Source organism: Cervus elaphus, chromosome 2, assembly GCF_910594005.1.
Source record: "Cervus elaphus chromosome 2, mCerEla1.1, whole genome shotgun sequence".
Taxonomy (NCBI): Eukaryota; Metazoa; Chordata; class Mammalia; order Artiodactyla; family Cervidae; genus Cervus; species Cervus elaphus.
The window spans coordinates 10,497,242-10,520,744 of record NC_057816.1 but is presented as its reverse complement, the minus strand read 5'-3'; the positions used below and the strand labels follow the sequence as shown (position 1 = coordinate 10,520,744).

The 23,503-nt window shown below is 51.4% G+C and overlaps 2 protein-coding genes across 5 annotated transcripts; one reads left to right on the top strand and one right to left on the bottom strand.

The window, feature by feature from the left end:
- The first annotated feature begins 10 nt into the window (after positions 1 to 10).
- FEN1 (flap structure-specific endonuclease 1) lies at positions 11 to 4,655 on the top strand. The gene is made up of 2 exons (XM_043872317.1): positions 11 to 231; positions 2,766 to 4,655. Exon 2 carries the CDS (start codon positions 2,785 to 2,787, stop codon positions 3,925 to 3,927), a length of 1,143 nt encoding a protein of 380 aa, XP_043728252.1. The 5' UTR covers positions 11 to 231; positions 2,766 to 2,784; the 3' UTR covers positions 3,928 to 4,655.
- Positions 4,656 to 7,061: 2,406 nt separating this feature from the next.
- On the bottom strand, positions 7,062 to 20,789 carry FADS1 (fatty acid desaturase 1). Of its 4 annotated transcripts, none has more exons than XM_043872218.1 (12): positions 20,435 to 20,789; positions 18,431 to 18,541; positions 17,692 to 17,889; positions 16,925 to 17,026; positions 16,693 to 16,821; positions 13,339 to 13,399; positions 11,398 to 11,474; positions 10,428 to 10,525; positions 10,157 to 10,253; positions 9,827 to 9,906; positions 9,583 to 9,708; positions 7,062 to 9,351 (listed from the first exon to the last, which is right to left on the bottom strand). In XM_043872218.1, the coding sequence occupies exons 1-12, from the start codon at positions 20,642 to 20,644 to the stop codon at positions 9,300 to 9,302; spliced, it is 1,341 nt and encodes a 446-aa protein (XP_043728153.1). In that variant the 5' UTR covers positions 20,645 to 20,789; the 3' UTR covers positions 7,062 to 9,299. The 4 variants fall into 4 exon arrangements, with proteins under 4 accessions (XP_043728153.1, XP_043728174.1, XP_043728163.1 ...); XM_043872239.1 differs by lacking the exon at positions 20,435 to 20,789 and adding an exon at positions 20,275 to 20,388; XM_043872228.1 differs by lacking the exon at positions 20,435 to 20,789 and adding an exon at positions 19,233 to 19,455.
- Positions 20,790 to 23,503: the final 2,714 nt, after the last annotated feature.

The following is a 23,503-nucleotide window of genomic DNA, read 5'->3' as shown; positions in this document are numbered from 1 at the left end:
CCGCCCTGGCAGGACTGATTGCTGTGAGAGAAGCTGGTCGAGGGGCCTGGGGCCTGTACTACACTTCCCAGGGAGGCTGTGCGCCGCGGCAGGTCACGTGACGCGAGCGCGGGCTTTGGAAGGCGGTGAAGAGAGAGGGTACCAGAGACTGGTGCTGAGGAGGCTTCGGGGCAGAGGCGGGAGTCGGGCTGAATTCTGTTCTGGGTCACCCGGGAGCACCCCAGAGGCCAGGTGAGACCCTCGGGAAGCGTCTCTGAGAGCGTCGGGCCCGTTTTGCGCCGGGTGTTGGAGAAGGCGGGCGGCTGCCGCGCGCGGGGAGAAGCGAGCGCGGGATTCAGACGGGCCCGCCACTTTCCCGCTGTGAGTCCGGGGCCAGCCCCTTAACCTCTGAGCCTCTTTCCTCATTTGTAGAAAGAGGATGATAACTCCCACCTCATAAGGTCGTTGTGTATTGTGACCGAGCTCCTGGAGGAGACACTTTGTTGACCTGCACTTGTTCATATCACTGCCTTTGTCGGACGCAGTGGGAGGATGTCTGCCCTCGTTCTAGCAAAGCCGGTAACTTGAGGCACGAACCAAAGGATCGAGTGGGTTCTGCCGGGGGAACGTTTGCGAGCACCTAGTGTTTGTCAGTTTTCGTCTGATATCTCACTTAACTCTGTCAGTAATTCTGCAAGGCAGGCATGGTTATCATCTTACTTGGTAGATGAGAAAACCAATCCTAAATGGCTTAGTAATGTCACACGCTAAGTGACTTAGTGATCACTATTATCCAGGTAGTAAATAATGGTGCCTAGATTCAAGGCCACTGCCATTCACAGAGGAACTAAAACGAGATAGAAAAGGGCTGCAGAACGGTGGGAGGAGCGTACAGCCGAACAGAAGTGAGACAGGGCAGTTTCATCCCAGTTTTTGTCTTGGATTCCCAGGCTGTCCAGCGTGTTGGACACACCACCAATGGATACATGATGACCCCCAAAATCCCTTTTTAAAAAAAATTTTTTGGCGGCTGTGGGACATGTGGGATTTTAATTCCCCAACCAGTGATCAAACCTATGCCCTCTGCATTGGGAGCACAAAGTCTTAACCATTGGACCTCCAGAGAAGTTCCCCCGAATCTTTTTGAATACTTATGCATTTAACATGTAGTAAAATATAACTGATAAAGCACAGATATTATTGCTTAAGATGAATTCTCTTTTCCAATTTAGTTTTTAGAAAATGGTGTCCATATAAAGAAATTTTTTTTTTTTTTTTAATAAAGAAAATTTTAAGTGTAGGTTTTTGTGGGAAGTTGCACGGAATTGTGAGGGTAGTTTAGGCCTGACAGAAGTTTGGAAATTACTGTCCTAAGGAGTCCAAACCACAGAACTGTGGTACTGGGCTAAGTGACTATAGCATCACTGGATCAGAACTCAGGGTAGAGAAGAGGCTGTGGATAGAAAATACAAAGGGAAAGACTTAAAACAACATCATGACAGAAGTAGAAACTCTTTGACATGCTGAGGGGATGCTGAAGAGAGATTAGAGAAGTGTTGTGAAAACCGCATTACTCTCACACAGATGTTATTCCTGACAGTTCTTCAAAGCTGCTATGTCACCCAGAGAAGCAGAACAAACAGGATCTAGAATATGGATATATGGGAAGGCTGACTTTAAGGAATTGGTCCAGATGATTGTAGGTGTTGGAAAGTTGAAGATTGTAGGTCAGGTCAGCAGGCTGGAGACTCTGGTAGGAGTTGATGACTGGTCTTGAGGCAGGATTTCTTTGTGAGACCCGTTTTTGTGCTTATGGCCTTTCAGCTGATTTGATGAGGCCCTCCCACATTGTGGGCTTCCCTGGTGGCTCAGATGGTAAAAGAATCTGCCTGCAGTGCAGGAGACCCAGGCTTGATCCCTGGGTCGGGAAGATCCCCTGGAGAAGGGAATGGCTACCCACTCCAGGGTTCTTGCCTGGAGAATTCCAGGGACACAGGAGCCTGGTGGTGTACAGTCCATGGTGTTGCAAAGAGACACAGACAGGACCGAGTGACTAACACTTTCACTTTGCCACATTGTGGAATGAAGTCTCCTTTTCTTAAAGTCAGCTGATATAGATGTTAACCACACCCACAAAATACCTTTACAGCAACACCTGCATTAATGTTTGATTAAATAATTGGATATTGTGGCCTTGACAAACTGACACAGAACTAACCCTCAGAGCTGCTGAAAGGAGGTAAGCTGGAGAAGTGAGTTGGGAATAAAGATCCAAAGAAGGAATGAATGTGTTGTTCATGAATTGGCAAGAAGACATATACTCCTAAGTTTGTTTACCACCTTAGACATTTGGTTGCCTTTTTATCTCTCTTGTCTCACCTTTGTGTAACTGGGATTTACGTGTCGTTCAGGGGGCAGTTCTGCCATCATGGTCCCTGGACTCCTCAAGCTGGCCCAGGCTGCCTCCTCTGGCCTTGCTGTAGCCCTTTTTGCAAGCTAGCCCTGTTGCTGCCTTAGCCACAAAACTTTTAAGTCCCTTAAGGACTTGAACATCTTATCCTCTCAGCATGTAGTTTAGTGCCTGATACTCAGGAATCCTTAGTATTAACTGAGTGAACTAGTATTAATTGAGTAGACTTTCTTGCTGTACATTTCTTGATGACTTGATGTCCTTTTGTTGTGCTAAATTTGTTTAGCCGCAGGCATGACATTGATGACATAGTGCCCCTGGTAATCCTCCTGCATCCTTTAAGTTCCTCCTTGTCTTACCCACCTTTCTTTTTTAGCTGTCCCTCCTGTATTGCTATGGGAATTCAAGGACTGGCGAAACTGATCGCTGACGTGGCCCCCAGTGCCATCCGGGAGAATGACATCAAGAGCTACTTTGGCCGCAAGGTGGCCATCGATGCCTCCATGAGCATTTATCAGTTCCTGATAGCTGTTCGCCAAGGGGGGGACGTGCTGCAGAACGAGGAGGGGGAGACCACCAGCCACTTGATGGGCATGTTCTACCGCACCATCCGCATGATGGAGAATGGCATCAAGCCCGTGTATGTCTTCGATGGCAAGCCTCCGCAGCTCAAGTCCGGGGAGCTGGCCAAGCGCAGCGAGCGGCGGGCTGAGGCGGAGAAGCAGTTGCAGCAGGCTCAGGCCGCTGGGGCCGAGGCAGAGGTGGAAAAGTTTACGAAGCGGCTGGTGAAGGTCACCAAGCAACACAATGACGAATGCAAGCATCTCCTGAGCCTCATGGGCATCCCGTATCTCGACGCGCCCAGCGAGGCGGAGGCTAGCTGTGCGGCCCTGGTGAAGGCCGGCAAAGTCTACGCTGCGGCCACAGAGGACATGGATTGCCTGACATTCGGCAGCCCCGTGCTCATGCGGCACCTGACTGCCAGTGAGGCCAAGAAGCTGCCCATCCAGGAGTTCCACCTGAGCCGGATCCTGCAGGAGCTGGGCCTCAACCAGGAGCAGTTCGTGGATCTGTGCATCCTGCTGGGCAGTGACTACTGTGAGAGCATCCGGGGCATCGGGCCCAAGCGGGCTGTGGACCTCATCCAGAAGCACAAGAGCATCGAGGAGATCGTGCGGCGGCTAGACCCCAACAAGTACCCCGTGCCGGAAAACTGGCTCCACAAGGAGGCCCAGCAGCTTTTCTTGGAGCCCGAGGTGCTGGACCCAGAGTCTGTGGAGCTCAAGTGGAGCGAGCCCAATGAAGAAGAGCTCGTCAAGTTCATGTGTGGGGAGAAGCAGTTCTCCGAGGAGCGAATCCGCAGTGGGGTCAGGCGGCTGAGCAAGAGCCGCCAGGGCAGCACCCAGGGCCGCCTGGATGATTTCTTTAAGGTGACTGGCTCCCTCTCTTCCGCCAAGCGCAAGGAGCCAGAGCCCAAGGGAGCCGCTAAGAAGAAGGCAAAGACTGGGGCAGCAGGGAAGTTCAAAAGAGGAAAATAAACGGGTTTCCCTTCACGATACCTCTGTGATCCCAGGATATTTGCCTCTACCTGTAAGAGCTGGCGCTGGAGAAACCTCCATGGGGGTGGGGAGGGGCTTTCATTGCTTCCCTGGCACCACCCTGCTCAGTAGTGCTTTTCCCTTTGTTACTTGATTTCATGGCAGGAAGGCCACAGAGGTACGTCATTGTCTTCTTTTTTAGCTCAGGAAAGTATGTCAGGCTCAAGCAGCCTCTCAGGCAATTTAATGGATACTGAATCCATTGTTACATGAAAGCAACAAGTTTTGAAGAAGAGAGGGAGATAAACGGTGGAGATGAAAGACGGATGATTTCCTGCCTGGCCAACTGGTGGCTGGTGGGAGGTGACCGTGGAACCAGACTGCTGCTCTCTCTGGCTCAGCCTTGACCCGCCCTAAAGAGTAGCCATCAGGGAGATGCAGTGTCTTAAACAGATGGGAAGAGCTGCTGAGAAGTAAGATAGGCAGAGAGCTGGAGTCCCTGGAGTTGGCAACAAGGGTTTGATTACCGGCTTTGAATCCTGGGGTGGGTAGAAATTTGAACTTGCTATGAAATTCCGTACAGTGGTAATTCATAGGCATAAGGTGGTGGAGTGGTTCTCACGGTCTTCCTTAAGCATTGAGTTGAAACTTTGGGATAAGATGCTGTTTTCATGTGCTGTTTTTTTAAGGTATGAGAAGAAAAGATTCAATAAAATTATAAAAAGTAACCAGAATGGCCTGTTCTTTGAGAACATTTGAAGATATCTCTGAAGATATCTCAAGTGCCCCAGGCTTCAGGCAATATAAAATGTTCTTCTCACCCAAGGTAACATGTTAGAATTGTACATTATTAACAGGTGATTTGACAGTGGCCAGAAGATGGCACCATTCTCCACAGGATGGCCAAGGCAGCGTTGGAGGTCCTTCAGCCATGAAGCCTGGTTTACCTTGCTGGGAAAGGAGTTTTAATAAATTGAGTGAATTTCTGGTTTTGCACCTACTGTGTGAGATAAAGGAGCTCCTTTGAGAAATCCTCATAATTTAGATCAACTACATCAAGGCATCCAGGCATTTACTTTACCAGTTTATTAATCATGAAAGCTGTCATTCAAAAATCACTTTCTTATTTCCTCTGTGACGTAAATTTCAGGTTACTCTTTTTCATAGAGTTGGAATGTTGTGGTTCTTTTTTTTTTCACCAACGTAACTTTTATCAATAAAACATACCCTCAGTAAACAACACTGTAATTATTATACTTCAATAAATTTTTTTAAAAACAGTAATTAACACAACATTGTAATTAAACTATACTTAAGTAAAAAATGAATCAGAAATATCTGGATAGGTGTGATGTGATATCTCTTGTGATTTTGATTTGCACTTCTCCCATGATCAGTGAGGTTGAGAACATTTTCATTTATTGCTTCACCATTTTTACTTAATTTTGGGGAGATGTCTGTCCAGTTATTTGGTCCATTATTAAACTGGATTATTAGCCCTTTTTTGGAACTTGATCTATAGTTATTTCTTAGTGCTTTTTCAGTCACATGGTTTTAAAATTCTCTTCCCATTCTGTATGACTGTTGAAGAGACTTCTTTCCCATTGTGGAGTTTTAGAACCTTGGTGAAGATGATTGTGCCAGTATGTGCGAGTTTATCTGAGGGCTGTATTCTGGCCAATAGGTCTGTCTGCCTGGTTCTATGCCAATACCCTACTGTTTTGCTTTTTGTGCCTGTGTAATATATTTGAAGTCAATAAGTGAAGCCTCCATCTTACTTTCAAGATCGTTTTAGCCCTTTGGGGTCCTTTGTGTTTTTATATGCATTTTCCAAAAATTTCTGTTGGCATATAGCTGCTTTACAGTGTTGTGTTAGTCTCTTGTATACAGCAAAGTGAATCAGTGATATGTTGGTGTATATTCTTTTAAAGACCAGTGGTGTTCAGATATTTTAAGAGTAAACTATCTTTCAAGTGAAATATTACGTGAAATGTAAGACTGTTAAGCGCTCCTCTGGTTGAAGGAGGAATGAGATACAGTCTCCCCAGCAACATCCCATAACCTCCAAACCTCTGGTGTAGACAGAAAGTTCTGTCCTTAGGGCAAGGATTTTAGTCTCTGTTTCTAGCAGTTGACAAACCAATTTTCCGGATTGAACCAAGCCACAAAAGTTGAGTTCCGTTTTTCTTTTTGGCTCTGCTGTACAGCATGTGGGATGTTAGTTCCCTGACCTGGGATTGAACCCTGCAGTGGAAGTGTGGAGTCAGCCTGCACCAATAGTGATGGGGGCCCAGAAGTGGGAAGACTTAGGAGTTACTGCATTGACACAGTAGCCCTAGTTAAGGGCCTGTTTTCTGTGGTGGCAGGTAGAGTGCTTTGTCTTTGGAATTACCTAGTCTTTTCTAGAAGTTTATTAACCACTGCAGGGAGAATTAGTCCACATTTTATTTAGCACATTCTAATATTCTTGCTTGGAGAGGAGACCTGTTCTAGTAGGTCCCTGGTTAAAGGGGCATTGCCTTGCAGTCCAACTCTTAAAGTATAAGAGTTGGCAAAAAGCAGTCTTATGGAGACCACCTACACCGAGATTCGATACGAGTTTAAAAGGGTGAGGGCATTGCCTCACGATAGGAGATGATGCACTGAGCACTGAAACCGCTTAGTGTATGCAGGCCATCTACACTGAGAGCTGAAACCACTTAGGTACACAGGCCGTCTACACTGAGCGCTGAAACCACTTAGGGACACAGGCCGTCTGCACTGAGCGCTGAAACCTCTTAGTGTACACAGGGCGTCTACACTGAGCACTGAAACCACTTAGGGACACAGGCCGTCTACACTGAGCGCTGAAACCACTTAGGGACACAGGCCGTCTGCACTGAGCGCTGAAACCTCTTAGTGTACACAGGCCATCTAGTATTTAAATTTCTGAGCGTCATGGGAAGGGGTTGGCCTTTCTTCCTGCCACAGTTCATCCGAACCTTGGTGTTTTTCAGAGGGACCTGATGATCCGTCCTCTACCCCAAGGGGGCTCATGTTCTAGAAAGAGCCGTAGAGGTAGATAGTAATTTGAAGCAGAGGTACAGGCAGCCCTGTCAACAGTTACAGGAAAGCATCATGCATTATAAGTGAAGAGCCTTTGTTTGGTCCAAATTTTATTTCTCAGTTTGACTTCATCGGCATGTGGTAACAAAATTGGTACACACGAAAAGGATACTGACACAGGGTCTACTTAAAAGGCCTATGGCAGAGTGGTAGGAAGATGAAAGTAACAGACAGCCTAGAAGTTGGAGTTTTTAAAAAGTGAGTTCAAATGTTAGTTCTGCCACATCTATGACCAGAGAGGCAACTTATCCTCTCTAATCCCTGTTACGGTGTGGATCCTGTCATTGTGAGATCACTCACGTTATCTTGCAGCTCTGAGCTTTCTGTTACTCGTCTGTCCCTTTGTGGCCATGTGAGACCACACTGGGCCAGACTAAGGAGAGAAGGCCACAGTGGTTGAGGTGCTTTGAGGACCTGGACTTGGCTCAGTAAGACCTATTAGCTTTGCTCAGATTGGGCAGCCTGGGCCCAAAGCCAGATGGCTTGATAAGCTGGGTTTAGCACCTATTCTAGAGTAAAGGAGCCAGTGGAAGTAGACTCCAATTCTGCTTATCAATTGTTCTGCCCCAGTGGAAAAGATCTAAAATCTGTAACCTGGTTTCCTCTGTGTGTGTGTGTGTGTTTGTAAAAGTCTAAGTAACAGCCCTGTTGGGTGGGTGGTGCCTCTGACCCCACCCCAACATGCCCTAGGCCCTTCATCGCCCTGATTATCACTCTCATCTCTTTGCCATTCTCTTCCTAAACTAAACGTGACTGTTCCTAGGCCTCTGCTTTTTTCTTCTAGTTTAAGGTTCTCTCTTTGCAGTGTCCAGAATACTCAATATGCTTAGAGAAGATGCTGTTGAACAGGTGAATTGATCTCACCTGAACTGAAAGGCTAAGGGGGTGGGGATGTGAATGCTGATAAACCGTGGGGCACAGTCCTGGGGTTCCCTCTCTAGAGATGGGTTAAACTGTTTTCACTCTTTAAAAAAAAAAAAAAAAAACGAGATTAAAAAATTGTATTTCAGTGTTAGACTGATACATTTTTAAGAGATTCTCCTAAATTCCTACCTGGTCTCCAGCAGAGAAAGACACTTGAATATAGTTGCCAGAGTAAGGGTTCTAAAGGACAGCCATGATGGTCAGACTTCTGTTTTTTACCTTCCTATTTCTGATAAGAACTATGAAGTCATTATATTTACCCAATGCCCCTGCTCAAAAGTGATGCTGTAACATAATTTGTTACAGAAAATCTCTCACAGCCCTTATGTTCTTTGACTGAACTCTTGTGTTTTCATCATGCCTGGTGATTCCAGTCTCTCCCCTGGCCTGGTTGCTTGCGCTCACTTGACTGCTATTTTTACTAAATTTGGAATTACAAGTAGGGGAGTACAGGGAAATCACTGGGAGCCCCCGTTTGTTTCTATGGAGAAGACTGAGTGCTGCACGTGCGCAACTTGCTTATGGAGCAAGTGGACGCCCCATCCTAGGAGTGTTCTGTCCCTTGGGTGACAGTTAAGAGGTCAATCAAAAGCTGAAAGGATTTTTAATGGCCAGCGACCCCACTGGCAGCCTCATGTTCCCTTGGTACCCTAGATGGAACACGAGACCAAATGCAGTAGTGTTAGCATCCTTCAGGGCTGGATGCCTCCAATAGCACAGCCCTGGCCTCTGCTCCCCCCACCACCCTGCTTCTCAAAGTGGAAAAACTGCTTCCTGAGGAGTCTGAAGCAGACACGGGTCATACCTAGCCCTAGAGTGAGCTGAGCTCCCAGGCTCCGCACTATGCCAGGCCTCAGAATTCTAAATCTTGCCCATGAGGTTCAGCTGCTCTGTCTTCCTCCAGCCTGTGAACCTCTTGAGGTTTGCAAGCCAGGGTAGAGAAGGCACCGAGAAGTGGGCCAGTGGGCTGAGCACCTCCCTTTCCTGGGTGAAATTTCAGTGCTAAATCTCTTCCTGATTTCTGGGCTCAGTAGACCTTCCCTATTCTCACACCCTCCCGCCTCCCTCTTAGCTCACCAGCCACCTGCACCTGCCAAACAAAAAAAAAAGAAAACTCACAGCCCTGTCCCAGAAGCTCCACCCCTCCTTTCAGGGGGCTTGTGTGTTTCCCTCTACCCCTTTGGGTCTTAGATCTATGCCTGGAAAATAAAGGGGAGGGGTTTGAGTGCAAACCTGTTGTCTCCTCAAACCCACCCCCTCTGAATATTAGAATTATAGTGGCATTGCCCTCAAGCCTCCGTCTGCTTTGGCGCCATAACCCTTCTTGCAGAGGGAGGCGACTGTTATTGGTGGAGATAGGCATCTAGCCAAAGCTGCCCGGACTCCTTCAGTGAGCTGTGGGGGCAAGATGAGGGCAGGTGGTAAGGGAAATGGGCTGGAGCAGAGCCCAAAGCCAGACCACCCACCAGAAGTGCAGCAGCAAGGCCCTTCCAGAGGTGATGCAAGGCCCCTTTGCTTGGTGACCCTCCATTCCAGAAGACCCGGGAAGCACTGCTGTGGCTCCCACCCCGCACTCTTTATCACCGACCCCGCCACCTTGCCCTCTTCGCAAGCTCAGATACTCACTGGACAATGTCAGCGAAGGCTGAGAGCAGGGGCTTGGACTGGTACTTTATGCCATGCTTGGCACACAGGGACTGCACCAGGGGGGCCACTTTGTAGTAGTTGTGTCGAGGCATCATGGGGAAAAGACTTCAGGGACAACAGGGGACAGTCAGTGGCTCCAGCTCCTCTGTCCCCGCACCACCCCCCTCTTTCTCCCCTACGTGAACCCTCCCCAGGTCCCTGCCACCCCGGCCTCCCTACTCACTGGTGCTCAATCTGGAAGTTGAGGTGACCACTGAACCAGTCATTGAAGGCTGACTTGTGGACGTTGCATGTTGCCTGGAGCTGGAGGGGAAGGTCAGAGGGAGCATGGCTCTGGGTACCAGATGGAAAGGCCAGCCCAGCCTCCTTCAGGCAAAGCTGGCCTGCTTTGGTCACTCCCTTCTCCACGTGGTGGCAGGAGAGAAGTGTCCAGCTAACGAGGCAATGTTTGGGAACTTCTGTTGTTACCACCACCCACCCCCTTCCCTGGGTCTGTGCCCACCCACCGTTTTAATTGTGTTATGCCCAGGTCTTTCAAGTGACTGTCCCTTACCTGGGTGGAGACCCAGTCCATGTTGCGGTCATGGTCGATGTGCATGGGGATGTGGTTCATCTGTGTCACCCACACAAACCAATTGCTTTCCAGGAACCTGGAGGATAAGGCACCCAGATGAAATCACTACAAGCAGAGCCCAGAGTTCTCATTCTCCTTCAAATAACTGCTCCAGCCCAGCACCTTCCCCAGCCAACACTCCCAGACTAGACTGGTTATTCCCAAACGTCTGCTTCTCTGCGCCAGCCCCTGCTCCCCCATCAAGTACTACCTGACCATGAAGAAAAGCCCCAGGAAGCCTTTCAGTCCCAACAGCGGCATGTAAGTGAGGAAGATGCGGACGTAGAAGGTGATCATCCAGGCCAAGTCCTGCAGCGAGAGGCAAGAGAGCACTGTGACGCCACAACGCACCTGTCCTCTTGCAGCGCTTGTTTCTCTGCATGGAGCAGCCACTCTCCCCGGCCCTGAGACGAGCGTCGCGGCGGCCTCTCTCAGCCGCCCCCTCCAGTGCCATCTGGCACTGCTGCTCCTTTCCGAGCAGCGCCCCCAGCCCTCCCTGCTGGTTTCCTTCACAGGTGCCAGGTCTCCCTGTCTCCAATCCCCCCAGCCCATCTCTGTCCTTCCTCTGGCTGCCAAATGAATCTTCTAGGACTGCAGCTCAGTCCAGGCCAGTACCCTGATCAAACTGTCAATCAATTTCCCACATCACTCCCCGCCTCTGACACCCAAATTCGCCCATTCATTCCCAGCTTCTCTGCTCAGAGTCTATTGCCACTTCCCCACCTCTACCTGTCCACGGCCAGCTAGAAAAGTGATGTCATGAAGTCCTTTCTGATGCCTCCCATCCAGCCAGGTGCAGTCAGCTCCCTTTTGGAATCCCAGAACCTTCAACCTATACCTCTTCTCTGGTTGTAATCACATCCTGCTTCATCAGACATTTCCTGAGGGTAGGGGCCATCTCTTGTTCCTCTTCCCCCTACCCAGCCTGGCCCCTGCTTTATGCCGAGCACAGTGACCTCAGGAGATACTCGCTGAATGAAATAGGGCATCAGAAGTCAGGTTGCCTGCTGAGCCCAAATCGTCTCATCTAGAGATATGGGAGGTCTCTACCTGGTTCTGCTATTTTGCTCTAAATTAGGCCTAGAGTAAACCCCAGGGGCATTTTCCCTGGGGAACCCCATTCCCAGCCCTTAGGGTACTGGAGACAAAGGATGTGGGATCTGGGGGCCATGGATACTTACCACCCACTTCTTCCTCTTGATAACGAAGTAGAAAATATACCACTGGAAGTAGACAGGCAGCAAGGCTGGGGGCCCAACTGGGGAGGAAATGGAGACATCGGTGGGAGTGTGAGCCGCAGAAGGGTCGCCAAGGATCAGCTGTTACGGGACAGATGGCCTCCAGCACAGGGCTGCCTCTCTGCCACCTCCTGTCGCCCCTCCAGCCGCCCCCCTCAATCCATTGGGACCGACCAGGCACTGAAAGTGGGCATGAATGCCAGCCTGAAGAAAGGAGAATCTCCCATGAATGCTGAGAGGGTGAGCAGTAGGGCGTGGCATTCTCTTCCATGGAAGAGGACAGCTGGGGAAACAATGGCGTGGAAGCTGCCCTCCACCCGTGCCTTGAAGAAGGTGCTGCTCATCCTCCCCGAGCTGAGCTGCCGTGTCTTCAGCTCTGCCTCTGCTGGGGGCCCTCTCCTGGCCCTATGCCCGTCCTTGCAGCCATCAGCCCCCTGCTCCTGGCTGCTCCACCACGCGGGTGAAAGGACAGGAGCTGGAAAGTGTGTGTGTTGAGTGGGGGGACCCTGCTGATCCTCCACAGGCTGAAAGCTCACTTCCCTGCACTAGGGAAATGAGCTGGTGCCACCCAACCTGAAGCAGCCTGGAGGTTGACTATGGAAAGGGGTGCAAGAGCATCTCTTAGTACTGGGAGCTGAAGAAGGGGCTCCCGTCCACTGTGCTAGTCGGTTTCCTTCTGTGTCCCTTCTCTGCAGGGCCCTGATGTTACCTATAACCCAGCGTCACGACACTCACCCATGGCTCTTCTAGCCTGCTGTGCCATGGAGTCTAGCCTTCTTCCAATGTTTCTGTCCCACCCTTCTATCCTATCCCCATTTCTCCACAGGGATGGAGTTAAGATAAATTCCTTGAACTAAAATGAGATCAATGGAATCATCCCCGCCTTGGGGGAACGGCTGAACAGCCGTTTAAAATTCTTTAGGCATTATGGAAGGGCTTCCCTCGGAGGTCAGTTGGTAAAGAATCTGCCTGCAAAGCAGGAGACCTGGGTTCGATTCCTGGGTTAGGAAGATCCCCTGGAGAAGGAAATGGCAACCCACTCCAGTATTCTTGCCTGGAGAATCCCATGGACAGAGAAGCCTGGCAGGCTACTGTCCATGGGGTCCCAAGAGTCGTACATGACTTAGCAACTAAACCATCACCACAGGCATTATGGAGCAGATCTTTAAAGCAGCAGAAGTCTTCAGAAAGAGCTTAACAACTTCACTGGTGGTCCAGTGGTTAGGAATCCACCTTGTAATGCAGGGGTCTTGGGTTTGCCCCCTGGGCAGGGAACTAAGATCCCACATGCCATGGCGTAACTAAGCCCGCACTCCTCAACTACTGAGGCCGGTGCTCTCCAGGGTCTGTGATTCGAAGCGAAGTTCCCTCATGCAGCAGCTAAGACCCAACACAGCCAAATAAATGAGTATTTTTAAAAAAGGAAGAAAGAGCTTAAGACAACCATAGAAACATTGTCTCTTCCGCTCCCTCTTGCGGTCCAATCCTCCCACTGCTAGCCTAGCTACCTTTTGTCCCCCCGGGGAGTTGGGCTGTGCTCCACCTTGACCCTGGTGCGTGCTTGACAAATCAAAGTGAAGTTTCACAGGTTTAATCAGGATTGCTCCCCAGCACTCAGTTCCCTTGTGGAAGCCAGGGTGGGCCTGGAGGAACTAGTTTGATCCCAACACCAGTAACCTTTGACCAAACATTAGCCTAACTGTTGACTTTGCCCCTTAGAAGGTAGACTGCTCCCTTGCAGGGAGTAACCTGGTCCATGAGGAGAACTTCCTCCAGCCTTTACTTCAGACACTGTCATCCCAGGAGGCTTACTCCCTACTCACACCGCAGTTGGCAGCCCCTGCCAAGGCAGCGGCCCCCCTGGTGCTGGAGGAGGATACTCACTCAGGAAAAAGTATTTGTGCTGGTGGTTGTAGGGCATGTACTTTTTCTTCTGTTTCCCCAGCTGGGAAGGAAAGGCAAACACTCGTCAGCACCCACAGGCTGGTCGCCCATCCCCCGCCCCCCATGACCCTGGCTCTTCCCCGATCAGGAGCAGAAGCCTACTGCAGGGCCGTCAGCTTGCTGGCGCCATAGAAGGCCCCCATGGGTCCAGCCTGACCTCCAGCTCCTGACGCATGAAGCCCAAGCTGCTGGGCTTGCTAAGCTCACCACACCCTGGACACGGCTCGGTGGCTCACACCCGCACAAGGCGTGAGCACAGCAGAGCCTGGGGGTCCTCAGAGCTCCCCATGTTCATCCAGACACACCCTTGTCAGGTTTCCAGGGGCCCCCACCTCCCCTTCCTGTCTCCATCTGGTACTCTTTTGACACCAGCGTCTCCACAGACAACCATCTTCACCCCATACGGGCCAGCTGTCTCTCTATATCCAAGCCCCTGACCTTCTCCAAAATTGTTCGGTTTCTTCAGATGTCAACATGAGCTTTATAAAACCCCTTGAAAGCTAAGCAATGTATGCCAAATATTTGTAGGAAACATACTAAGAAGAGCTTGGCAATCTGAAGGTCCTGGAAAGCCAGCAGGTGGTAAGGCGAGCTGCTGCCAGTTCAGCCAGGGTCCCCTAACGAGAGCGCTCAAAACCATGACAGCGCAGCTCTGCACTCTCCTTCAACACTCCCTCTGCCCCACGCGCCCTCCCTGGTTCTGGTGACCAGGCGGCCAGAGGGTACAGGAGGAACTCCACCCCAGAGCAGGATACCCCAGAGCTCCTCCTTCCTTCAGAAGTCCATTTGCTGTTTCGACAGAACATTTACTGAGACTGTGCCAGGCACTTTGGCTAAGTACAGCATTCTTCCTACGTTAACTGATTCATTCAACAAGTATTTATTAAGTGTCTATGTGCCTGGCACTGTTCTAGGTGTGAGGATACAGTGATGAGCAACACAAAATTCCTACCCTCGTGGAGCTTATAATCTTAGGAGAGGAAGCTGGTAATGACCTTATAGGCAGAGTTGAAGATAATTACAGATTAAAAACAGTAAAACATGACTGAAAGGGAGGAAGGCAGTGTCTTGGGTAGGATAGACAGATACGGCCTCCTTGGGGCCCTGAAATCAGAATGGAGACCTGAATGAGAAGGAGCCAGCAGTGCTGACACTGGGAGGAAAAGCATTTAAAGCAGAGAAAACAAAGGTTTGGGATGTTCAAGGGACAGAGGAAGGCCAGTGCGGCTGGGAATATAAAAGGGAGAATAGTCAATAAAGCCAGAAAACTAGGGATGAGCAAATCACGCTGGCCCTGGGAAGGCTACAGGAAGGAGTTTGGATTTTATTCCAAAAGTGATGGGAAGCCCTGTTGGCTTTCAGCAGGTGGCAGGATCTGCTTTGCGCTTTAAAGGCTCACTCTGGCTAGTGGTGGGGAGAATGAACCGCAGGGGGCAGGTAGAGTTGAAGGGAGACCAGCAAGGCGACTGGACCAGTATTCCAGATCTGAGATGGACCAGACCCAGGGATGGGAGGCAGGGGAGATGGAGAAGTCTATGGACTGGGAATATGTTTTGAAGGCAGCATCCCATCCCAAGCAACATTAACTAAGAGGAAGAAGCCAGAAGAGAAGCATCTGCCATGTTTGGTGGAGTAGGGGGGTAGAACTCTGGCCTTTTTGTTTGGGGGCTGTTACGGAAGGGAGCTCTGTGAGCTGGCTGCCTCCTTGAATGGCAATCAAGACTGATGGCCATCACAGTGCTGATAACTGCCCCACTGTGTTTCAGCTCTTGAAGGCCAGTAAAGTTATCTTTAGCATGAAGAGTTCCCTACACTTCCCTTGTTCTCCAGGGGAGCTGGGAGGCGCTGGGACAGATGCTCCTGGGTCAGCCCAGGGATCATTCCTCAGTCTGGACCCTCTGAGGCTGAACCAAGAGCCAAGCAGTCTGTAACCCATGCATTTCCTAACAGACAGCCTATCCTCAGCCTTGTAACTAAACAAACAAAAAAACCCAAGAAACAAAAAACCCCCAAAACTCCAGAGAGTTATTTTGGTCCCAGAACATTCTCTATTTTTAGTGTCTACAGAAAGGAATTTCCTAAAAACCCGAGTACCAAGAAACAACAGAGGGGAAAAAAAGAAGCACCAGAGGCAGTGGTGTGAGAAGGTTCCCTTCCACTTAAGACTCTCGTCCTTTTTTAAAAAAAATCTTTATAGTGACAACAGAAGTGCTACCAGGAGCCTCATGCTCTGCCCAGTAAACAACCCACACTGCTCTCTAAGGAGCCATGCGAGCCAGAGGAGGCCAGGGCCCGTGTGTCATTGGCACAGTGCTGGGCATATAGCAAACCAAATAAGTCTCTTTTCAGGAAGTGGGAAAATTAGAACCTTGTGGTCAGAGGAAATACAAGCCTCAAGCTAGGGGTTCCTGGTGCTAGGATGGCCAGTGCTGCCAGAACCTTCCCACAGAGTTCTTCTCATGGCCAGAGAGGAAGGAGGGCCAGGCTGTCTTAAATTCAGGCCTGGAGCTGAAATGTTTTTAACAACCATTTAATTCTGGGTGTGCTGAAATGTCATAGCGTGTCATGGAGTGGGGGAGGGGGACCTGGCAAAACTCTGACTACTGCCCAGAGCCTTGGGACAAAGGGTTTTAAATCAACTTTTCAAAGAACTCCACTGGCCACTCACAGCCTTCGGTCGCCTAGCACTCACTACAGGCTCACAAGGTCTCCCACCCACTCTCAGGAATTCATCCAGTAGCGGCTGCAATGTAATTGTTGCTCACAGCCTCAGATGGCAACTCAAACCCAGTGCTGACCACCCTGAAAGTCAGACTACAATCAGGTGGGCAGAAGAATTACTCAGTGGATGAATATTCTAGGCAATGGGCGACAGAGGAGTAATCCAGTCTAGCTGTTGTGGGGGAGACGATGACACAGTAGGATGTGAGTGTGATGATTACAAAGTGCAGGGGGCTGACTGCCTGGGGTGGGGGTGTCTACAAAGCACCATCCATCGCCTTCCTTCAAGGCTGAGCGGCGTCTGCACAGCAATCTGGTCATCCTTTGAGTCCTTAGCAGCATATGGTACCTTTCTGCAATAGCTATTTGCTGACTTGAACTCACAACAAAGGACTTAGGCTGTCCTGGCAGCCTGTTTATTCCCTATGGCCTCCCACGACTTCCAAACAGTCGCCTGGCCAGCCCAGCCCGCAATCTTACCCACACAGACCAGCATTGTGAGCACTTGCCCGCAAGCCCACTGTGCTGGCTTGTTTCTGTGCTCCAAGACCATCACTGATAACCTCTGCTCACCTCCACAGAGAGGACCTTCCCCAGGGCAAAGAAGAAGGGGTGCATGTTGATGTCGGGGTCTTTGCGGAAGCAGTTGGGCTTGGCATGGTGCTGGAAGTGCAGGTGGTTCCACCAGCTGGCAGGGGCCCCCTACAGAAAAGTGGGGTGTGAATATGAAAGCCTCGTGTCCCCTCTCCCCTGGGCAGCCCATCATCGACTCGAGTTTCAGAGAGTTCCTCCCCATCCCACTGACCTTCAGGTGACCGATCACAAAATGATGTATCAGGTGGTTCCACTTAGAGGTGCCGAAGACGGACAGGTGTCCAAAGTCATGCTGCAGCCAGCCAGCCTGGACCTGAGCGAGAAGGGTTACTGCTGAGAGCAGCCCAGCGTCCATCTGAACTGACTTGGCCTCTCCCCCTTCCCTCATCCACCTGGCCTGTGCTGGCCAAACTGAGTACATCCGGAAAGGAGTCAGGAAGTCTGGGTCCTGCCTCTGCCACCGACTCACATGAGAGCTGGGGCCAGTCACTATCCCTTCTCTGTTCTTCAGAGTCTCCAGCTCTGGGCCTCTGTGACTTCTGATGGACTAAACATCCAGAAGTACAGACCGGGATGGAGTGACAAACTCAGGCAAGCAGGAGGATTAATGAACAAGTGGGTTCTGACAGCCAGGTGTTGGGGCAGTGTTGTGGCGGAGGGCGGGGGAAGCCAAGCTTTACCAAGAAACCAGAATCTTGGTTCTTGGCATGCCTGGACCATGACAGAATCTGAAGTTTCTGAGGAGACACGCCACAAGAAGAAGGGAACCCTGGGAGGAGCAGCTAGAGAGGCAGCGGGAGAAACAGAAGGTGCCTGTGTGGTGAGGATGAGCAGAGAGAAGCCACAGACAACGGAAGATGGGTTCTCCTTCTGCACCAGCTCTCCTACTGTGTCCTCAGTGGCCTCCTAAGGGGTACAAAGAGCTTACCCTACGGATGCTGGGTGAGGCTGTGCTCTCAACAAGCCCAGGGCTCTCACCTGAACTATACTGAGCAGCAAGGAACACAGGAGGAAGGGCACGAAGGACGTCCCAAAGAGCCAGAGAGTAAGCCAGGCGGCGACGTCCAGCAGCAGGATGTGCAGCAGGCACAGCAGGAAGAAGACACGGTTGGCCTTCATGAGCCCCATCCGCTCCACCGTGGCCCGCAGCTCCCGGAACTCATGAGTCAGCTCTTTCTGTATTAGAGTGGAGGTGGAAAGGCTGTTATTCTCCCCAGTGCAACCCAGCACTGCAGCCAAGATCCCTCTTAAGCTCAAGGCACTCCCACTGTGATAACCTAGGAAGCCCACAGTCATAGGTAAAGGTACCACAACGCCAAAGATAACAAGAGGTGCTGTGGGATCAGGTCTAAGACCATGTGGTCTTTGGAGTGAAACAGAATCATTCTGTCCCTGCTCTGCTATTTACTGACAGCGTAATCCTTGGTCATGTTGCTTAACCTCTCTGACCCTCAGTTTTCTCATCTGGAACTGTGGATTATATGATGTTATGCTGGGCACAGAATTAAGTGCTCAGTCGATTGGTCTCAGGTTGAGGATGCTGATGGTAGTGGTGGTGGCCTTGTGAGAACCACAGCTTCCAGAGGCCCTGAAACCCAACAACTATGAGGGGGAAGCAAGGGTCTCAAGATTTGCAAGAACTACTGACTGTGGTCACCTGTGAGCATATGGAAGCCTGCCTTCTACCCCCTGCCCCTCCATCACCACAGGGTCTCACATTCTTAGTGGGCTCAAAGCTGGGCTGCTCCGGAGACAGCTCTCCAATCAGGAGGGAGTTCATATACTTCCTCACAAGGCCCTTGTTGATGTGGAACGCCACAAAGGGATCCTGCAAGGATGGGAAGACAGAACAGTGAGGAAGTCAGCCCTGCCCCCTGGACTTGTGGAGGGCTCACACCAAAGGCCATCCTCCTGATGCTGCAAGGACATTGCACCCAAGTTCAAATGGAGACCACTGCCCTCCAGGCAGCCTCCCTTTGAAGCTGCTCAGACTAGTCCCTGGTGTCCACCATTCAAGATCACCCACAGCATCTGTGTTCTAGTAAGAAGGGTACCACACCAATGAACAGGAAGCACGGGGAGGGGGACCACAGAAAGCCGCGCCTGTGCTGGCCTTTCCTCTGAGTGTCTCATGAAATCTGAGGAAGGAGACTCCTTGTGTCCACTAGGGGACGTGTGCATTTCTCCCCCTTTGCTCCATAGTTGTTCCGGTGGGCCTTCCATATTTCTCCTCCCACTCCGAATACCCCATGCCCTAGCGCACCAATTCTGTTTCTCCAAGGTGGGGTCCTCAGTGACTAAATTGATGACATTAACGTCCCGAAGGTCAGACAGCCCCCAGGCCCTAGCCACTAGCAAAGCCACTAGCGAGGAGGGACCCGGGGCGGAGCCGGCGGCCAGTGGCACCACACGTCCGGACCAATCGCGCTCCCCGCTGCGGCCGGCCCCGGCAGCCAAATCACACTGCAAGAAGCCCCAGGGTTTGGGCCTGCTCAGTCTACACATGCGCCAATCCACACCTTCTTCGCCTTCGGCCACAGCCTGCGCGCCCCAGTGGTCTCTCCGGAGACGAGCACAGCCTCCCAGGCTTGCCGCGACCGAGGGAGGGGCTGGTCCTCACACGGTTGGGCTCCACCGCGATATCACAAGAACCCTAGTGGCCCGAGGGGCGCTCTGAGATAGCAGAGAAAGCTGGGAACAGTAGAAGGGGTCGCGGCGCCAGGCGAAGGATATAGGGTGAGAGGACACAGCGAAGCGAAAGCTCCAACCTCTGGGTCCCAAGGAGTACCCCCCCCACCCCCCACCCCCCCAGCTCTGGAACTCAGAAGGGAGGTGCTAGCAGGTTGTCTAGAGAGGGAAGCAGCAGAATCGGGGCTGGGGAGCGCGCTGGCCCGAGGGAGGGATGCCACCAGCACCAGGCTTAGAGCCCAGGAATGCAAACAGCTGTCCGCTATGGTGAATAGCTGGAGACCCTGCTGGACTGAGGCTGAGTGACCTCCCCCACAGGATTCCAGGACTGCTCTCGGGTGGGTCCTAGCTAAGTGTATGCTGGTGCAGGCTCCCCACCTTCCGCACGATGGCCCCATTCCTCCCTGGGCACAAGCAGGCGCTAGGCGTCTCTGGCCAGTGCTGCCCCATCCCTGTGGATCTCGTCTTCACCCTGTGCAGGGGTTCCCAAGACAGTGGCTCTCCCCCAACTCAGTTCTTCGTCCTGCCTGCACTCACCAGCCTAGCCAGGCACGCTTGGTCCAGACGCCGCTGCGCTTCCCTCCCAGCCACCCAGACAGGTCAAGAATCCCTCTCCCCGCCACTGACCCCTCCTCCCTCGGCCTCGGCAGGTCCGCCGTCGGGGAGCCCCGCACCCCGGAGCTTCCTCTCCCTCCTAGCCCTGCTCCCCGGCCTGCCCACGCTTCGAGACCGCAGATTCCCGGCCACAAACAGAGCCCCCAGAGCGGTGGCGCGGCCCTTTGTCTGTGCGTGCACATTGCCGGCCTCCGTCCCTACTCCCCAGACTCCACTTCTTCACCGCCTCTCCTGCCCTTGCCCGATCTGGCAGCACACCCAGTCACCCAGCAACAGGTACGCTCCTGCGCCTCCCGGCTTTCCCCAGAACTAGAGGGTGTTCAGTCACGACTGCCAAACTTCCTGTCTCGCGCGCTGAGCATCCAGCTCTAGCCGTCCGGTCCCGCCTCCTCCGGTGCCCCCGTCTGGCAGCTCTCACCGTGGCATCCTGCCCCGCGTAGTGGCTGATGACCCGGGAGCCCCCGGGATGCCGGCGGACGAATTCGCTGATGTTGTACACCTTTCGGTCAATCACGAGCCACCGCTCTTTTTCACGCCCAGAGCGCTGCGCCACTTCGTCCCAGGTGAAGTAGCGCGGGGTCTGCCCCTGGGCGGGGGTCTGCCCCTGGGCCGGAGTCTCGGGAGCCATCGGGGCCGGACGACAACGCGCGCCGGCTGGGTGGCTGCAGTCAGGAGCACGCACAGGACCCGCGGGGTAGCGCGCGCCGGCCTCGCAGGCTCTGGTAGCGGGTCCGCTGGTGCGCGTCCCGATCCCCGCAGCTCGCGCAACGGATTTTCATCCACGGAGGGGAGTCGGCGCCGAGCCCTGCTGCTCGCGCTCCTATTCGTCGAGCTGCGTGGCGCGGGAGCGAGTCCCCGCCTCCCCGCCGGCCCTGCTCGGGCGGGCGCTTGGGGAGGGTCGTGGCAGGCTGGCGGGGGCCCGGATCGCGCGCCCCCTTGCGGGCTCCTTGCCCGGGTCGCCGCCGGATCCCACTTTTCGACTCGAGCCTTTTAGGCTCGAGCTCACAGGGGGCGCCGCGAACTGGATAACGGTTCCTGTGAAGACTCCTGGGTGCGGGGCCCAGCTCGGGGAGGAGGGCGCCGAGTGCGCGGGTGCCCTGGACTTCTAGGGTAGGGTGGGCTCGGCCGGGGTGGAGGGCAGTGGGCAGAGGCCGAGCGGGCGAGTGGGTGGGTGAAGGGCGGGCCTCGCTGCCAAGGAGGCCTGCCATGCCTACAGGGTTGAAGGCTGGGGGGTTTGGCGAGGGGGTGTGGAGGGGGCTGTCCCAGGGGCCTTGTCTTTGGAGTGGGGGCATCCTCGCTTGTTCCAGACCGTGACCTGACCTGATGAATTCTCCCGCCTTCTCCCCACGTAGCTCCACCGGTTGAGTGACTGGAACGAGTCAGAACCCTTGGCAGTTATCTTGTAAAGGCATAATTATGGGGTGTTGGCTCGGGAGGTGGGTGGGAATGGTTAATGCTTTACTGTGCTCAGTATAACATTAAAAATGCCCTACAAATATTGTAACCCTGTTTGCCTTTTTTGCTTGTTGTTTTTATTTTTGTTCTTTTTTTTAAATTTAATTCTCCCAATTAATTGCCATCCTTAAATAAAAAGAAGTGGCCCAGCATCTCGGAGCCTCTGGGAGGCCCTGAATGAACAGCCTGGACCTTCCTTTTGAGGCATCGCTCCTCCATCCTGGAGGCACCTGGGAGCTGTAGGAGACCTTTAGGTAGCTTACGGGCTTGGAGCTCTGAGCTTTCCGAAAAGGTGAAAAAGAACACAGGTTTCCGGGTTGGGAGGGGGGGCAGTTAGAAGATGTTAGAGTTATGAAGAAGCTCACTCAGTTCAGTGTTAAATTTTCTTTATTCAGAAAGCACTTTACAAAGCACATACTATGTGCCAGGCACTGTTAGTACGCTGTGAACATTACATTCATTTAATTCTCTTTAACAATGCTTTGAGGTAGGAACCTCACCTACAGATGGGGCAAATGGAGCCCCTGGGAGGTGAAGTATTTTATCACACAGTTAAGTGGAAGGACTGAGCTGAGAACCCACCTGTACTCTGAACCCCCGGGCTCTGCTGTCTCTCCTTTGATTATACTAGTGGGATTCGATTCTGCAGCCCAGAGAAAGGAGACTGTATTCCATGCACTTGAAGTAGGGTCTTTGCCCGTAGGAGTCAGGAGACTAGGAGAAATACAGCTAGATTTCTGGTAGGAAAGAACCTTCATCCATTCAACCCAAATCCCTCATTTCTTGAGATAAAAATGGAGGTTCAGAATGGAGAAAGGACTTCTGAGGGGAAGCTCAGGTGTCCTGGCTTCCAGGTAAGATGCCAGGCCGCTGTATCTTGCTCAGGGATGATGGCCCATGAAGCTCCCCCTTAGCACAGCCAATTTTCCATTTAAAAAAGAACATGCCCAACAACTTAGCTGTGTAATACAGGAAGTGGGGGGCAAGGGGCTTGTGGAGGATGAACTCATGGGATTTCTTTAATGCAGTTGTCTTCTTACCCCTTACAGACCAGTATAGCAAACCTACTATTTAACAGATAAGACTGAGATCCAAAGAGCAGGAGCCACACACTGAAGTAATGAGAATTAAAAAAAAAAAAAAAAGGGACCTAATTAAACTGAAAAGCTTTTGCACAACAAAGGAAACCATAAGTAAGATAACCCTCAGAATGGGGGTTATGCAAATGAAGTGACAAAGGATTAATCTCCAAAATATACAAACAGCTCAATGCAATTTAACATCAGAAAAAACAATCCAATCAAAAACTGGGTGGAAGACCTCAACAGACATTTCTCCAAAGAAGACATACAGATGACTAACAAACATGTAAAAAGATGCTCAATATCACTAATTAACAGAGAAAGGCAAATCAAAACTACCATGAGATATCACCATACATGGGTTAAATGGTCATCATCACAAAGTCTACAAACAGTAAATGCTGGAGAGGGTATGGAGAAAAAGGAACACTCTTGCACTGTTGGTGGGAATGTAAATTGATACAGTCACTGTGGAGAACAGTATGGAGTTTCCTTAAGAAACGAAAAATAGAACTACCATGTGACCCAGCAATCCCACTGCATTTATGAACATTTGCTTAGGATAAGTTCTACATGTGTAATTAGTGCACTAAATGATAAAAACATTTTTAGACTCCTGTTAAGTGTTGCCACGTCACTTCTCTGCAAAGTTTGTTTATTGAGCACATATTTTGGGTGATTTAGTTTCACTGCAGCTGCCAACACCAGAACAAGACAGGAATGCAGATCTACCTGGCCAAGTGTCTCCCCCCAGCACTGTGAGCTCTAAACATTCAGGAATGAAGCACAACCACTTGGGATCTAACCAGTCCCCCACATTCTATCCAAATAATTATAATATCAACTTGCAAACACATTCTATTCTAAATGCATTTCAGGCTTAAAAAGGGCTCCATCAAGTTCCAACAAGATGTAGCAAGGAAGGGAGGCAGTGTGATAGGATAGAAAGA